Source organism: Pituophis catenifer, unplaced genomic scaffold (assembly GCF_029215685.1).
Source record: "Pituophis catenifer annectens isolate HBS135680 unplaced genomic scaffold, rPitCat1.0.hap2 SCAF_1, whole genome shotgun sequence".
NCBI lineage: Eukaryota > Metazoa > Chordata > Lepidosauria > Squamata > Colubridae > Pituophis > Pituophis catenifer.
This window is the reverse complement of record NW_027256881.1, coordinates 235,678,874-235,696,198: the sequence shown is the minus strand read 5'-3', so window position 1 is coordinate 235,696,198 and position 17,325 is coordinate 235,678,874. Positions and strand designations below refer to the sequence as shown.

The window sequence follows — 17,325 nt, the reverse complement described above, 5'->3', positions numbered from 1 at the left end:
AGATGATTGGCCCCTCCCATAAGACTTAAAAGAGGAGCAAAGGCACGTGGGCCTTTGCAGGAAGCAACGTTGTTAATTCTGTTCAGTTTAAAGTCTGAAGCTCTGTTTGATTCTGGATTCTGTGTGGCTTTGCCAATTAGGTTTTTGGCAGCGTGTCAAGGGTGATAAAGGTGAGTGATTATCAGCCTTATCCCGAAGGACACTTTACAACTATTTGGACTCATCTGCGAATGAACAGAATTCATAGCTGTTGCAATAAAAGAGGTTTCCTGGGACTACTCGCGTGTTTTACTGACTCAGGAAGCCTAGGTCAGAACATTAATAGAAGAGAAGAACAGAATAGAGCCTGGACATGTACTTTAAAAAAGACAGCTCTTTCGTGGCTATGGTCTCCAGGTCATCCAGGTCATGGTTATTCCAAAGGTGCTTTTTCAAAAGGCAACTTGACTTTCTTTGTTTATCTTGAAGCCTTTTCGCTTCTCATCCAAAAGCTTCTTCAATTCTGAAGAACCGAATAGAAGAAGATCTTGGATGAGAAGCAAAACGTCTTCTAGGAAAAACAAAGAAAGCCCAGTTGCCTTTTGAAAAAGCACCTTTGGGACCCCTCTTTCATCACTGCTTTTCCTTGCCTTAACTTGTTTATTTAAGACTTACACAGAATACTGAATCTTCCAGCCAGCAGTTGGCCTGTTGTTTAAAATATGAGAAAAAACACACCCCTGCCAAATTGTTTGGAAGGTCTGTAGCTTGGAATAAAGTATGGCCTTGGCATAATCTTGTATGGAATGAGTGTCTGGGCATACAGTGATGCTTCCTTAGGGCTGAGTTAACATATTTCCTAATACATGAGTTAACATGTATTTCTTTCTTGAGGCTGCAGAAAACTTACAGTCATAAAAGTGACTCCCTCCATTGGAGATTCCTATCCTGCCACTGGAATGATATTCCAGCAAAATGGGCTGTCGTTAATTATTGTATACAGGTCATGTTATGTACAGGGATTGTGGATTTGTTTTCCTCTCCCCCCCCCCCCTACCCAGGTATCATTAGTTGGGAAAAAAACATCCACCCATCATTCTGATTAGTGTGGAATGGTGTTGAACCTGGAGGAACCAGCATACTCTGATAGCCAATTACCAGGTTTGTCAAAACCTATTCTCAGTTTGTGCAAATCTTTTGGATTGATGTATTCAAAAGGAGTCCCTTTTTGGATGTGTTTAGCACTATTTCAGAAGAACGCTTAACCCATTAAAAATAGCTTGTACAACTGACAGACATGGGGAGAAATTAAACCATGAAGTATGATCAAGCATCCAAGTTGGGTGCTGCCTTGGAGAGCTGATGTGTAGAGTAGGAAAGTGCACTTTGAATGAACTGAATATTCCTGCTCTGAAAGGAACAGAATAGGCCTGCATCAGTCTGAAGATTGCCTTAGGGCAGAGGTGGGCAACTATGGCCCTTTTATGACTTGTGGACTTCAATTCCCAGAATTCCTGAGCTAACTTGGCTGGCTCAGGAATTCTGGGAGCTGAAGTCCACAAGTCATAAAAGGGCCATAGTTGCCCACCCCTGCCTTAGGGTAAGGGCTGGAAAGCAGATGGAGACTATTTCATGAGGACATAGTAGAAGAAAGAGTTTAATAAAACATTTTTGGAAACAGATATAATGTTCTTAATTCAGATTTGTGGCTGCTTTTTCCCCTGCCTGTAGTTTTAAATGAAAGATAAAGAGAAAATGACTGAATGACTGAATGAATTTTCAGGAACTTTTTCCATCCTGACTAACTGACCACATGAACCCCACACAGATTCCACAAATGTCTTCTACCATAAAGCTATAAAACAAACTTTGAGAGGGCTGAATGCTGGCCTTTGAGTACTGTGCCAGGGTTGAGAAAAAATCCATATATTTATGAGGGATTTTTTTGGGCAACCTCGCAGAAATGATTTCCCATGGCCTTCTTCCAGCAGGCATTTTTTGACTGGGATTCCTTCTAAAAAAATAACAATGATTGACCTTGCTTAACCTCTGAGCTCAGGCAAGGTAGGGCCTTGCTGAGACTCTAATTTTAACATAAAGTAAATGAAATCCAGTAAAAGAAATATGCCCAGCATTGTTACTTGTCGTTTATCTATCAAATTTCCCTTTCTGTAGGAATTTCAATTCAATGGAATTGAATTGAAGGATTCTGGGGGCTACACTTAAGGTTCTATAATATTGTATGAGACCCTGTGACTTCAGCCTATAGAGAGCCCTTTGAAAAACCTAAAAGGAAAATGAACTTAAAAAAACCCAACCCAAATCCTTCTCCTTAAAGATAGAAAATATTTTACCAGGCTGGTGGTCCCTAGGTACGTGAAGATTGTAAGTTCCAGAATCCCCCAGTCAGGATGAGCTCCACATTCTGTATGGAAAGTTATGGGAAACTATATGTCCCCATTCCTTAGGGCAGAATGTATATCAAGAGAAAAACAGGGCACTGTTTTGTATGTATGTGTGTCTGTGCATAGAAAAAAGTCACCAAAAAGAATTTATTAAGATTCAGACAAGCTCAAAATTACCTCTGTTGTTACTATGATTACTACAAAATCAGACTTTATTCCATAAAAAGCAAAATATTAAAATTAGTCATTTTCATTTTGCACAAACATGGAAATCTTAATTTAGTTTATAAAAGTCCTTTTCTTCTGATCACCCTGCCTACAGCAGTTTGTACTTCCTTGTTCCTTATGCTATAGATCAGTGGGTTTAACATGGGGATGACCACTGTATAAAACACAGAAAACACCTTGCCTTGGTCTGGTAGAAAGCTATGGCTGGGCCGCACATATATAAAGAAGAGGGTGCCATATAAGATGGAAACAGCAGTGAGGTGGGTGGAACAGGTGGAGAAAGCCTTCCGCTGGCCCTCCAAAGATCGGATCCTCAGGATGGCACAAAGAATATAGATGTAAGAGATAATAATAAAAATGCTGCTGAGGGAGCCAAGAGTGAAGGACATGATAAAAAGCACCATCTTGTTGATTTGTGTCTCAGAGCAGGAGAGGGATATGACAGCAGGGATATCACAGAAAAAATGATTGATCTTGGACTTGCAGAAAGTTAATTGGAAAGTCATAATTGTATGTGTCATGGCATTTAATAGTCCAGCAAAACAAGGTGGAATTAAGAGTAAAAGACAGACTTTTTTAGACATCATAACCGTATAAAGCAATGGATTAGAAATAGCTACATACCGATCATATGCCATGGATGCTAAGAGATAACATTCAGCAGCCACAAAGAAGGCAAAAAACCACATTTGTGCTGCACATTTGCTTATGGAAATGGTTTTGCTTTCTAATACAAAATTTATCAACATCTTTGGGGTGACCACAGAAGAATAGCAAAGATCAAGTAATGACAGGTTACTAAGGAAGAAGTACATGGGGGTGTGAAGTCGAGAGTCTATCTGGATTAACAGAAACATCCCAAAATTTCCCAGCAAAGTAATGAAATAAATTATCAGGAAGAAAATGAAGAGCAAAACCTGTAATTCGGGAGATCCAGCAAATCCAATCAAAATGAATTCATAGACCAGTGTGTGATTTGCTTTTGCCATGCGTGCTTTTTCTGCAAAGAAAAGTGGAAAGTAAGTTTAGCTGCAGCATGTCACAAAACATTGACAACGAATGGAAGAAGATCCAGAAAAGGACATTCCCACATGTAACTCTCTTTTTTTTGCACAAAAAAAATTCTCAATTTCTAGAAATTTTCTCTAGAGAATAATAAATACAGGGGAAAATCTAAAAAGGTAAAACATGTATATAATAAATATATAGAAATGTATAAAAATAAGACTATTAGTGTTAGAAAATACAATGTAATCAAAGAAAAAGGGACAATGAAGAAAATGAAATAGTAAGAGAGATATGGGGGGAAAGATACAAAACGGAAAGAAGACTATCAAGAAACATTGTTTAAAAAAGAAGATATATTTATATGTTGCATGTTATGCGTTTGTCATATTGTGTTATAATAAAATATTAATTTTTTTAAAAAAATTCCCAATTTCAGCTGTCACCTAAAAAAATAGGAAGTTTGGATAACAAGCGAAAGTTGATTTAAAAAAAACCAGATTACACACATCATGTGAAATTTCAAGAAAAATACTACTAAACATGCCTCTTAACCTTTCCAAATTTTACAAATTTATATTTCCTTTGTCCTGAAATCATATCCCATAAATGCCCTAATCTCTTTATGCTGTAATACTGAATTTTCCCCACTGTCCACCTCAACCATGAAATGATATATTATTTAGATTTATTTCCTTTTTGTTCCTGACTGTAACCCTAATCACTCTTACCTGGGATTAAACTGTATTTTGCAGAGAGAGGATGCTTTTTTTCAGGTTAGAGAAAACCATGCCTGGGTTCCAGAGAAGGACTCGTTGAGATGGATTTCTGGTCTTGCAGCACAGAAAGGCATCTTTATATTTGTCCTTCAGCCTTCTTACTAGAGTTTGGGGAGTGTACTGCCACCATCAGGTAATAACCAATTATTATTTTGTTCCAGAGGGCATAAAGATTACTTGCATTGAAAAAAAATGTATTTAATATGAAGGCGCTTCAGTTTCTGCCTGTTTCTCATTGGCTGTCTTTGCAAAATACACCTGTGCCTTGGAATCTGCGGAACAGGTCAGATCTCCAAGAGTCCGGACAGATGTCCTTATGTATTTGAATGGTTGACATATAGAAGGTGGATTACAGTAAGAGATCCAGTACTGTTAGAAATTGCCTATTTGAGTGGTGCACCCTCCTTTGCTGCAGGGGATCTCTAAGATGATCTCCAAGATCCCCTCCAGCCCTTTTATTCTAAAATTCTCTAAGTAGTTTTATACACATCTTTCACACTGATTTCCTTAAACATTTTTTTTAAATTGTTTTCCATAAAATATTGAATAGGTTTTATTTTACAATGGCATCTTGAAATGGGAATGGCACATTCCTGCCTTCTTTCTTAAAGCAAGTACTCTGTAATTTGGCCAACAGCTAAAATGGCTCCTCTGCCTAAAGTGGTTCAGCATTGTGCCAGATTTTCTCCTTTAAAACACAGGAGGTGGTTAATTATGGAGATGAGATTGAGATGTAATTGGTGAAACCATGTGAGAGATAAATAAAAGGGCTGAAGGGGATCCTGGAGATTACCTACATGTTTCATCAATCTTACTCTGCCTTTAATCAAGGGAATTTTACTTTGCAGTTTGGAAAAAAAGTCTAGTCAGGTTTTTCTTTGTAGCCAAAGCATTTTCTGCATTTAGATTGGTTAGAGTGGAGAGTCATGTAGGGCACCAAAAAAGTAGATAAGGGTCAATCAAGGAGAACCTAGGTTCAGCCACTGTGTTCTGACCCAACTCTCCAAACACAACAAACCTTCTGAAATTAACTCAAAGATTCCTTTATTAGGAGTGCCAGCAGCCCCAGCAAATGGTTTCTCTCCCAACACAGGCTAACAAGTCCAGCTGGCTGGAAAATGAATAGTTGTTTGCCACATCTACTCATCTCTGCCCCCTACCTTTTATCCCCAGAGATTAGGGTGGGGCTTCGCTAGCAGCAGTGGTTCTTCCTTCCCAAGGATCAGCCACGAATTACTACTGCTCTCTTCTTCTTTGCCTTCTGCATATCCACGCATCAGGGCACTGGACCCTGCTGTTCCTCCTCTTCCTCATCAACCACCTCCAGACCTGGGGACTGTTGACTCTCCATCTGATGGATGGCCCAGGCTCTGCCTCTGCCTTTCTCTCTGCCAGCTCCATTTCCTCTTCCCCCTTGGAGTTCTCAGGTTGTCTTGATGCTGACCCTGACTCCCACACCTCCTCTTCCTCTGATTTGGCTGTTGGAGGGGCCAGCGGCTGACAGGCCACAAAACACTGGCTATGCAAAAGAAAATCTTGTTTGGGGTGGTCCATGTCTCCAAGCTGGGCACTCACTGGATCTCCAGTTCTTGAAGGTCAGGAGGAAAGAGGTAGACCTGCACCAAACTAGAGTGTTTAATCGGTGCTATGTTGATCCCACTTCCTGAATGGGATCCGTTGAGAGCACTGCCGGCAGAACCAGGTGTCTCTGATTGTATCTAGGGTAAAATAATTTCTATTATGGGGGAAAAAATCCTAATTGAACACCAGGACAGCTAAGGAAAACTTAAGGTTACCTTAGTATGGAGATCAGTGGACTCTCCAGAGAGACTATGTAGGTGAGGTCACAGCAGAAGAGTTTCACAAAACATGGATGGGCAACAAGTAGATACAAGCTCTTTAACTGAAATTTGTGAGTACTTTTTTCTCCTGCCAGTGGTCTCAAGTGAAATTCAAAATGAGGATGAATGAATGAATCTCCAGGAACTTTCTCCCATCTTGACCAACTTGACCATAGGCATATGCATCTTACATATATCTTCTAACAGAGAATTATATGTCTAAACAACAGCTGGGGAGGGGGCTGATGTTAGCTGAGGGCTGCACTTGACCTTTGAACACCATGACAGAGGATACATTGAGTAAAAATCCATGAAGTTTTCTTGGAAATCACATAAAACTAGTATCCCATTGCCTTCTTTCAGGAAGCATTTTTTGACATCCCAGGCTAGCCAAGAGTCCCAGGATTCCTTGATGTCTCCCATCCAAAATGTAACCATGGCTGACTTTGCTTAATTTCTGTGCCCAGGCAAGATAAGCCAGATGCTGCCCTTTGCTGAACCTCTCTTAGATTTTCTTTACTTTATGTTAAAATGAGGGGGTGTGGGGGAGGAAGGCAAGCCTTTTTAGTTGCCTTTTATCTGACAGCTTTCCATTTCATTCAATGGAAACTTTGGGAGGATTCTGGGAGCAGCACATAAGAATCTTCAATGTTGCAAGAGATGCTATCAACTCTGAATGTCTAAAAGGGAAATAAACCTTTTTTTAAAAAAAAAAACTCTGCTTGAAGGCAGACATTTCTTTCCCCTAGACCAGTGGTTTCTAGGTGGGTAAAGGCTGTGATTCCCTGTCAGGATGAGATCAACATTTTGGAACATTATGTAAAACTGTATGTGCTCATCCCTCAGGGCTACAGTTAGTTAATACAGGAGTGGTGGAATAAGAAAAGTGGGAAAAAAATATCTACATCAGAAATAATTAGCAATCATAGAAGCTCAGGATTAATTTTATTGATTCCACAGTACTGTTTTGTAACTACTACAAAATAAAATTTTATTCTGCATGATGTTTGTTATTAAAATCTTACCTGTTGCATTTTAAAAGCAAAAGATCTAAATTTTATTTTATTTATTATTAAACTTCTATGCCACCCATCTCGCTGAGGCGACTCTAGGCAGCTTACAATTTAAAGGCACTCCTACAATTTAAATCATTATTTTTCTTTTTGGAGAAAGATTCATCACTTAGGAGACTAGCTCAAGATTCATGATTTTTTTCTTCTGATCACTCTCCCTATGGAATCTTGTACTTCCTTGTTCCTTATGCTATAGATCAGTGGGTTTAACATGGGGATGACCACTGCATAAAACACAGAAAACATCTTGCCTTGGTCTGGTAGAAAGCTATGGCTGGGCCGCACATATATACAGAAGAGGGTGACATAGAAGATGGAAACAGCAGTGAAGTGGGTGGAACAGGTGGAGAAAGCCTTCCGCTGGCCCTCCAAAGATCGGATCCTCAGGATGGCACAAAGAATATAGATGTAAGAGATAATAATAAAAATGCTGCTGAGAGAGCCATGAGTGAAGGACATGATAAAAAGCACCATCTTGTTGATTTGTGTCTCAGAGCAGGAGAGGGATATGACAGCAGGGATATCACAGAAAAAATGATTGATCTTGGACTTGCAGAAAGTTAATTGGAAAGTCATAATTGTATGTGTCATGGCATTTAATAGTCCAGCAAAACAAGGTGGAATTAAGAGTAACAGACAGACTTTTTTAGACATCATAACCGTATAAAGCAATGGGTTAGAAATAGCTACATACCGATCATATGCCATGGATGCTAAGAGATAACATTCAGCAGCCACAAAAAAGGCAAAAAACCACATTTGTGCTGCACATTCCCTTATGGAAATGGTTTTGCTTTCTAATACAAAATCTATCAACATCTTTGGGGTGACCACAGAAGAATAGCAAAGATCAAGTAATGACAGGTTACTAAGGAAGAAGTACATGGGGGTGTGAAGTCGAGAGTCTATCTGGATTAACAGAAACATCCCAAAATTTCCCAGCAAGGTAATGAAATAAATTATCAGGAAGAAAATGAAGAGCAAAATCTGTAATTCTGGCGACCCAGCAAATCCAAGCAGGATGAATTCATAGACCAGTGTGTGATTTGCTTTTGCCATGCGTGCTTTTTCTGCAAAGAAAAGTAGAAAGTAAGTTCAGCTACAAATGTTCCTCACAAAAAGAAAGTGAAGACAAAATGGACTTCATTCCCCCATATAGCACATAGTGCTTTTTTCATGCAAAAAAAAAAAAAAAATTCCCACTTTCAACTCTTATTTAAACAATGGGTAAGAATTGAATGTAGATTACAATACTACTAAACATGCTAGTTAACCTTTTAAGATTTTGGTAGTTCTATTGCATGCTTATCTTCCCCTTGTTTTGAAATCATATCTCATAATCACTTCAGTGCTGTAATACTGCATTATTTCCTCCGTCCACCTCAATTATGAAATGATGCATTATTTAGATTTCTTTCTCATTCCTGACAGTTATCCTAGGCCCTCTTACCTGAGATTAAATTGTATTTTGGTGAGAGAGAAATCCTTCAGCAGTCAGATATGCATGGGCTTCAGAAAAGGACTCCTTAGGATGGATCTCTGGTCTTGCAGCACAGAAAGGCGTCTTTATATTTGCTTGGGTCTTTCAGCTTGCTTGCTAGAGTTTTGGGGGAGTGTACTGCCACCATCAGGTGGTAACCAGCAATTGTTATTTTTTTTGTTCCAGTGGGTATAAAGATTACTTGCACTGGAAAAATGTATTTAATCTGAAGATGCTTCAGTTTCTGCCTGCTAGTGCATTATTAGCTATCTTTGCAAAATAAACCTGTGCCTTGGAATCTGCAAAACAGGTCAGATCCCCAAGAGTCTCATGTTCTTCAGCATTTTCTAAAGCCATCTCGAGTGTCTGGGATCTCTTTCTATTTAGGGATCTAAATCAGGGGTGAAATGCTCCCCGTTCGGACCGAATCGCCCAATCTGGTAGTGATGGAGGTGGTTGTTTTGGAGAACTGGTAGCAAAAATCCCTCCCCCCCATGCCCAGCTGAATCATCAGAGGCTTTTTTTTTTTTTTACTTTTAAAAGCATTTTTTCTATAACTTCGGCCGAAAAAATGCTTTTAAAAGTAAAAAAAAAAGCCTCTGATGATCGCGCAGCTCGTCAAAGGCATTTTAAAGAAAAAAAACCCTTTTTTTCTTTTAAATGCTCTGATGATCCAAGCTGAGTTCCCTGATCGGCAGAGGCTTTTTAAAAAAGCCTCTGCCGATCAGGGAACTCAGCTTGGATCCTCAGAGCCTTTTGAAAACATTTTTTTACAACCTCTTAGCCAAAGAGGTTGTAGAAAAAATGGTCTTAAAAAAAAAAATTGCCATGCCCACCCAGTCACATTACCCCCCCCCACCAAGCCACGCCCACAGAACCGGTAGTAACAAATTTTAGATTTCACCCCGAATCTAAACTGCATTGGAAAATCTTACAATGTTATAAAGAAATGATCATGAGAGATGGGGAAGAGATTCTGCCTACAGAACAGTCAGATAAGAGAGGCCATAGCCTGCAACTGCATAATGGTTGGAGAAAGAGTCTTAGAAGGGACCCCCACCCCCACCCAAAGTTCTCAGGCTGTAAAAGAGAAGGCAGGTGATTTGTACTTTCAGGTAGCAAAATGATGTTAATGTCATCTTAATGTAATCTTACAAAAAAGTAGAATTTACTTATTTAGAATGATTATGTTTGGAAGTCAACTGGCTCACCTTATCCCAAGGGATTTAAATGAAAACTGAAGAGGAGGAAAACTAATTTTTAGGACATAATCCCAAGCATAATAGCAATAGCACTTAATAATAATAATAATTAATAATAATAATTTTATTTCTATACCGCCCTTCTCCCGAAGGACTCAGGGCGGTGTACAGCCTATTTAAAGACACAAGACAAAACAGCAGTTAAAAATTAAAATAATTAAATAGATTTGGCTCAATTTAAAACCCCAGAAATTTAAAATACCCCAAATTAAAATTATTATGTTGATAGGCCAGCCTGGCGGCCTTAGACTTATAGACTGTTCCATAGTACTTTACAGGACTGTGAATGGTTTACAAATGTCAGCATATTGCTCCCAACAGTCTGGCCCCTCATTTTACTGAAGGATAGTAGGTTGAGTCAACCTTGAGCAGGTCAGGATCAAACTCCTGGCTGTCGGCCGAGTTGGCCTGCAATACTGCATTCTGATCATTGCACCACCATGGTTCCATAAACTTCAAGATAACCAGTCAAACATTGAGATAAGGACTGGTGGGAAGGAAGAGAAAATCAGATATAAAACATGTAGATACATATGACGCAATCAAAAAAGCCAATGGAGTCCTAGGCTGTATTAACAGAGGGATAATATCACATGAAGTAACAGTACTGCTTTATACTGCGCTGGTAGGACCACACTTGGAATACAGTGTTTAGTTTTGGTCACTACAATACAAGAAAGATGCTGAGATTCTAGAAAAAGTGTAGATAAGAGCAAGAAAATGATAAGGGGTTTGGAGGCTAAGCCATATGATGAACTGTTGTGGGAACTAGATATGTTTAGTCTAACAAAGAGAAGGACTAGAGTGACATGATAGTCTCCCAGTACTTGAGGAGCTGTCACAGAGGAGGGGTGGGGGTCAACCTATTCTCCAAAGTACCTGAGGGCAGGACAAGAATGGGTGAAAGCTCATTAAAGAGAGGTTCAAACTAGAATTAAGGAGAAATTACCTGATAGTGAGAACAATTGATCAGAGGAATGACTTATCTCTGGAACAGTGGTGGGTTGCTCCCGGTTCGGCCCGGTTCGGCTGAGCCGGTAGCGGTGATGCTATTACATCACTGAACCAGTTCTCTTTCTTCGGGAGCTGGGCCCTCCCACCCGCCCCCACGTTATTCCGATCTTATATATCTTCTTTTTTCACCCAGCTGAGAGGTGCGGCAGAGGGGATTGCCACACCTCAGCTGGGCAGATTCGCAACGAAGAGGCGATTGTGCGCGAAGTGCGCGCACAAAGAGAACCTGTAGTAAAGCCAGTTAGAACCCACCCCTGCTCTGGAAGTTGTGAGTGCTCATTCACTGGAGGTTTTCAAGAAAGATATTGGACAATCATTTGTCTGGAATGCTACAGGAAGAAGAGCTTGAGCAGGAGGTTGGATTAGAAGACCTCCAAAGTCCCTTCCAACCCTGTTATTCTATGTTATTCTATGACTGGTCTTTCTGGGAATGTTGACAGTTCTTAAGCACTATTTTACTACATCTGAAATTAAGAACATAGTATGTTAGTTTGCATATTCTTTTAATTCTCCCTTTTTTAATATTGGAATGTAGATTGATTTTTTTAATTAGTTGACCACTGTATTGTTTTCTAGATTTGTTGGCACACTATGGTTAAACCTTTATTGATTCTTCTTCAGTTCCTTGCCGTATCTCCAGTGGTGGGCTCCTGCTGGTTTGGACCGGTTCGGGCAAACTGGTAGTTACGACCTGCAGGTGGGCCCACCCCCGCCCACCTACCCAGACGCAATCCTGTCCTATATCACTGTGTTTTTTATGCTGCATGCATGTGCGGGAAGTGTGTGCAAGTGAATTGCTGTGTTTTTTGATGCTGCATGCATGTGCAGATGGTGCATGCATGAGCGAAGCGAGTGTGCACTTGCACACGCTCCCATTTCCGGTGCTGGGCGAACCGGTTGTTACAGTATGTGACACACCCACCTCTGCAGATTTCTATTCGTATTCCATCAGTTCCAGGTGCCTGCTGACTAAGCAATGACAAAAGGACTGATCTAACTTTATCTTCTAGTTCTTGAGCTTTTTGTAAGTAAAGACTATTTTCTAAGGTATCTCGGGTGTTGGCATGTCTCCTGTACAATATTTCAATGTACTCCTTTGAATCAGTTATTGTCTGTTCATTGGTATTCTTTAACATAACAGTTTGATGTTAATTCTCCTTTTGAGTTCAGAGATGTTTTAAAATCTTCTGTATCTTCGTAGACTTTGTTATTATACTACTTTTTGTCTCTTCTAACAGGTCTCTGAAACTTTTGTTTAATTCCTTTCTGAGATTTTTTGTTTTTCTTGGCTTCTCCTTTTGTTTCTTGGCAATTTCTGCAGTTTGTTCTGACCTTTCATTTGCTTTCTTCTACTTCTTTTCATTTTTGACCTTCATCCTTTACAACTTTTTAAGTTCATTCCATAATTCCTTTGATTCTGTTCTCTTTGAAAATGGTGACTTTATATCTGATAACCTTTAATGACACCTGGAAAGAAAGTAGAAGGCTGTGGGTCTCACATAGCAGTGACATAATGTGGGAGAACTCTCGGGTGCCAAGAATTTTGTGTTGCATTCTGGGCCAGTTGTAATTTCCCAATGAAAGGCTATTAGTCTGATTTCTCTCTTTTCTTAGGCAGAACTCATTAGTTCCAGACTAGCTAAAGATCAGAAATAAATGTAACGTGGAAATTAACTTTAAATAGCACAATAAGCAAACATAATGTACCATGAGGAAATAATGAATGGAGCCATTGTCAACCTTTCAAAATTCTAGATGTCTCTGTGTGGCCTCATCAAGCCCCCTCCAAATTCATCAAAAACTTATGATATTTCCACAAGATTACTGGTATTTTCAGAGATTTATTTTGAGAATACAGATATTTTGCAATCTTTTGAAATCTCATTAATGCACAATTTATTTGTTTATATTTAGGTCAGTTTACAGTCTCTGTAATAGGAAAAACAAAAAAAACAATGGTGGAATAAACAACAATGACACTTCTAAAACAAAATTAATATATGAGAGGCTAAAATAAGCCACTGTAACTCAAGACCAGATCACACAAACTGGGGTATTTTGAGTAGCACTTCTACAGTATCTCAAATTCTTCCTGGAAAAGATGCCTAAATTTCCAATATTCAAGAAATAATGTTGCTAAATTAACCATAATTTCAAATCTACAGAAAGATTATTTAAAGATGTTAACATAATTTTCTATCAGTGTGTACATGCATCGAATATTATACCTTATTTATGCCACCATAAATTCCTCAATATCTAACCAAATGTTCCCTTAACTTCAGCTTGAGAAAGGGGCAACTTGACCAAATTTTCATTTCTTTTCCAAGTCATATTTAACTTAATTTTTTCCTAGTCAAAATTGAAGTTGTGTTCAATTTTGTCTACAAACTCTAACATAAATCTTATTATTTACAGGAAATGTGGCCCTTCAGGGGTGATGTTGCTGAGAATGCATCAAACAATGAGATCTTCCCAGCTTCTCTTGCTTAGTTCTGGTTGTGATATCCCCTTCCCTCTAGTTCCTAGCAATGGGAATCAGTGATCACTGGTAGTTTACATATTGCTTGCTTTTTTAAAATTATATTTTCTCTTTCCTCCCAGATCCCTCACATACAGTAGCTTATTGGTAATCATGTCCTCAGCAAGCCTTCCATTCCTGATGGTGTGTTAGCAGGTTGCATGGAGAATCTGGAAAGGGAGGTCACACTCTTCTCCCAGATCCTCCATGACATGTGTCAATAAGCCTGTGGGCAGGTTGCCTGAGCGTGGGCTTCCCAATAAAGCAGAGGAGAGAGCCTCACCTATTTTATCTATGTTCATAACAAAAAATACCTTGTATTTTCAGATTCCAATCCTCACAAATGTTATTTTAACGTAATGGTAAGAATTAAATGGACTTGTTTGCCCCTGTATATCATATTCCTCTGTATATTCAATTCAATTCAATTTTGTTATTACAGTCTTAGACCAGAAACAAATAAAAGCACTCAGTATATATACACTTAAGACTTCTAGTTTAAAATAATAAATGACAGCTAAATCTATAATAAAATCCAGTGTCCATTTTACATGGTCTGACTATACAATTTTTTTTTTAATTTGATTTATATGCCGTCCTTCTCCGAAGACTCAGGGCGGCTTACAATGTGCTCAGCAATAGCCTTCATCCTTTTGTATATTTATACAAAGTCAGCTTATTGCCCCCACAACTGGGTCCTCATTTCACCTACCTTAGAAAGGATGGAAGGCTGAGTCAACCTTGAGCATTGGCGAGATTCGAACCTGCAGTAATTGCAGGCAGCTGGTCTTAATAACCAGCTTAATAACAGGATGCCTTAAACCCCTGTACTACCAAGGCTCTTATTATTGCAATCCTTAAGCTGTGTGGCCCGTTGTGGGTTCAATGTTAAAAGGGGGATGGCTAAGCAGTGCAAGGGTTAGCCACAGTTGTTATATACATCACTATGGTGAAGAAGACACGTATTTGTGATGAATCCCCAGTGCTGCTGTGCAGAATCTGGCCACCTGTGCTGTAGTTTTGGCCCCTCTCCCCTCTCTAAACCCAGCTTGCTCTTCTTGCTCTGTATATTGGAGACGTTTTCCTAGTTGGACTCTGGCTTGTTAGATGACATTGAGTCAGACTTGACTTCTATTGACTTCATGGAGAAATACCTACCATCTTGATCTGCCCCTAGAAATAACTTGTAATTCTTCTAATTGACAAACATATACTTTCTTTGATTCCACCAAATTCCACTGTTTTTGCTTTTTTTTGCTTCTGATAACTTTGCCAAGCATAGTAGTTTTTCTGTTTCATCATCCATTTTCATCACACGCTCAAAATATGAGGGATACTCTTGTTGATCAAGGAAGTAGGCAAATTTTACTTTGTCCAGGATTGACTTTTCCAGCTTCTAATTTGTGAATGGTTTGAAATGAACATACAGTATATGGCTAAATTTCATATCACTTTATAGTATTCTACTTTGAACATAATTTTGTACCACATGGAAGCAACACAAAAGATTAAAGCAATGGATTTCTTTTGCTGAGTAAGAATACTTACAAGCTACTTGAACAAATCAATCCAGAGCTCTCCAGAAGCACAAATGAACAGATTCAAATTATATTTCTACGGACACATTGCATGAAGGTGTAGCTTTCCACAGAAGCCTCCAAGTGGGAAAGATAACAAGAAAGACAAGGAAAATAAAGCCAGCAGCAAGATATGTGGACTCAGTTATAGTGATGAATGCATTGTTGGAAGACACGAAAGAGCAGATTAGGGACAGAGTATAACGGAGAAAATCTATCTATGCAGTTGCTAAGAGTCAACAATTATTTGATGATACATAATCAATCAAGAACAGAATCCATTATGGGACATGCCTATTTATTTTGTTTGGAACTTAGCCATAGTCAATTTCCTCATTGCTTCTTTTACGTCCTGATTCCTCAAGCTATAGATCAAAGGGTTCAACATAGGGATCACCACAGTGTAGAACATGGAGATAATTTTGTCCTCATCTACTGTTGAGAAGGAGCTGGGTCTCACATAGGTGAAGAAGAGGGTTCCATAAAAGATAGATACTGTTGTGAGATGGGTTGAACAGGTCGAAAAAGCTTTGCGTCTGCCCTCATTGGAGCGGATTCTCAGGATGGCAAGAACAATGTAGGTATAAGAGACAACAATAATAGAAGTGCTTACAATACCAAGGGTGCAAGATAGACCAAAAAGCACTCCCTTGTTGAGTTGAGTGTCTGAACAGGATAAGGATATGACTGCAGGGATATCACAGAAGAAATGGTTAATTATATTGCCATGACAGAAGGTCAGCTGAAAAGATAAAGTTGTATGTGTGGTAGCATTCAGCATTCCTACAAGGTAAGGAATGATTGCCAACTTGGTGCACAATCTCTGTGACATGATGAATGTATACAAAAGTGGATTGGAAATGGCCTTATATCGGTCATATGCCATTACAGCCAAGAGGAAACATTCAGTGGCTAAAAAGAGACAGAAAAACCACATTTGTAGAGCACATCCAGTCAATGAAATATTTCTTTTCTTTACAATCATGTCTAGTAGGATTTTGGGTGTGACAACAGAAGAATAACAGAGATCTACAAAAGACAAATTGCTTAGGAAGAAGTACATGGGGGTATGAAGTTGTGAGCACATACTGATTAATAGGATCATCCCAACATTTCCAGTCACTGTGATAATATATACCATTAGGAAAAAAGCGAAGAGTGGGATCTGTAGGTTCGGCAGGTCACTAAATCCCAGAAAAATGAACTCATGCACTGTTGTATAGTTCTCCATGGCCATGGCTTCCTATATTTTGTAAGGAAAAGAAGGAAATATTTATGTCATCAGTATAACTTCCATATCCCTGGATTTTGCAAACTAGTAAAGGTCATTTTGCAGATTTTCTCAATTAGGGAAAAACAAACAATAGACTCTAGATTCCTGGGCTTTAGGGATTTTGCCTGAATATTTTAGAAAAAGCTCAAGAAAATGGCACCCATTTTTCTGGACACATGACTTAAAACAGTAGTTTTCAGACTTTATATTTTAAGTTCTACTAAGCACACTAACAAAGAACCTGTGTCTCACCAAGAGAGGAAACGAAAGTGAAATCAAACAAAAATCTAAGGCTATATAGATTTACAGGTTAATATTTATCCATTTCCACAGGTTTGAAGGATATAAAATTGCAGTAATTGCTAGATAATATTGTTATTATAATTATACCCCAACTGAGATCTAATTAGGATGAAGCCATGTCAGCCTAAGCCTCAGTCAAGAGATAAATGCAAATAATGAAATCTAACTAGGATTGAAGCAGTTGTTTTTCTATTGAGCATTCTCCAGTTAAACCCCAGCAAGAAATATATCCAAAAAATGAGAGCAAATTAGAACTGAATCATCTGCTACAGGGTAGTAGTGTTCCCCAAAAGCATTCCCCCATAATAAAACTCATATTATACCTAACCCAAAATTTCAGAGGCTGCTGCCATCACTGGCTGTAGGAAAGGCTCTGGTGAGATGCCGTGTTCCTTTGACTCTCAGCACATGCAACTGAAAACTTACACATTTCTTCTATAGATAGCCAGTGCTGCACATTCCAGTAGCTGAGGAACAATGGCTTGGAGCTGTATTTGGAGAATCATTTTAGACTTAACACAAGCATAAACATGTGTAAGCCCCTACCATGTGCATGTATAGCTATGCAAAAAACTCATACATTAT

The 17,325-nt window shown here is 38.9% G+C and overlaps 3 protein-coding genes across 3 annotated transcripts; all 3 read right to left on the bottom strand.

Moving 5' to 3' along the window:
* Positions 1 to 2,668: 2,668 nt before the first annotated feature.
* On the bottom strand, positions 2,669 to 3,604 carry LOC139327416 (olfactory receptor 5G9-like). Its single transcript, XM_070957234.1, has one exon. The coding sequence runs from the start codon at positions 3,599 to 3,601 to the stop codon at positions 2,669 to 2,671; it is 933 nt and encodes a 310-aa protein (XP_070813335.1). The 5' UTR covers positions 3,602 to 3,604.
* A 3,835-nt stretch (positions 3,605 to 7,439) lies between these two features.
* LOC139327415 (olfactory receptor 5G9-like) lies at positions 7,440 to 8,369 on the bottom strand. The gene has a single exon (XM_070957233.1). The coding sequence runs from the start codon at positions 8,367 to 8,369 to the stop codon at positions 7,440 to 7,442; it is 930 nt and encodes a 309-aa protein (XP_070813334.1).
* Positions 8,370 to 15,462: 7,093 nt separating this feature from the next.
* LOC139327414 (olfactory receptor 5G9-like) lies at positions 15,463 to 16,401 on the bottom strand. The gene has a single exon (XM_070957231.1). The coding sequence runs from the start codon at positions 16,399 to 16,401 to the stop codon at positions 15,463 to 15,465; it is 939 nt and encodes a 312-aa protein (XP_070813332.1).
* Positions 16,402 to 17,325: the final 924 nt, after the last annotated feature.

Bases quoted from the DNA above. Each gene is read 5' to 3' on its own strand.
- LOC139327415 (XM_070957233.1), bottom strand. From the start codon at position 8,369: ATGGCAAAAGCAAATCACACACTGGTCTATGAATTCATCCTGCTTGGA.
- LOC139327416 (XM_070957234.1), bottom strand. From the start codon at position 3,601: ATGGCAAAAGCAAATCACACACTGGTCTATGAATTCATTTTGATTGGA.
- LOC139327414 (XM_070957231.1), bottom strand. From the start codon at position 16,401: ATGGCCATGGAGAACTATACAACAGTGCATGAGTTCATTTTTCTGGGA.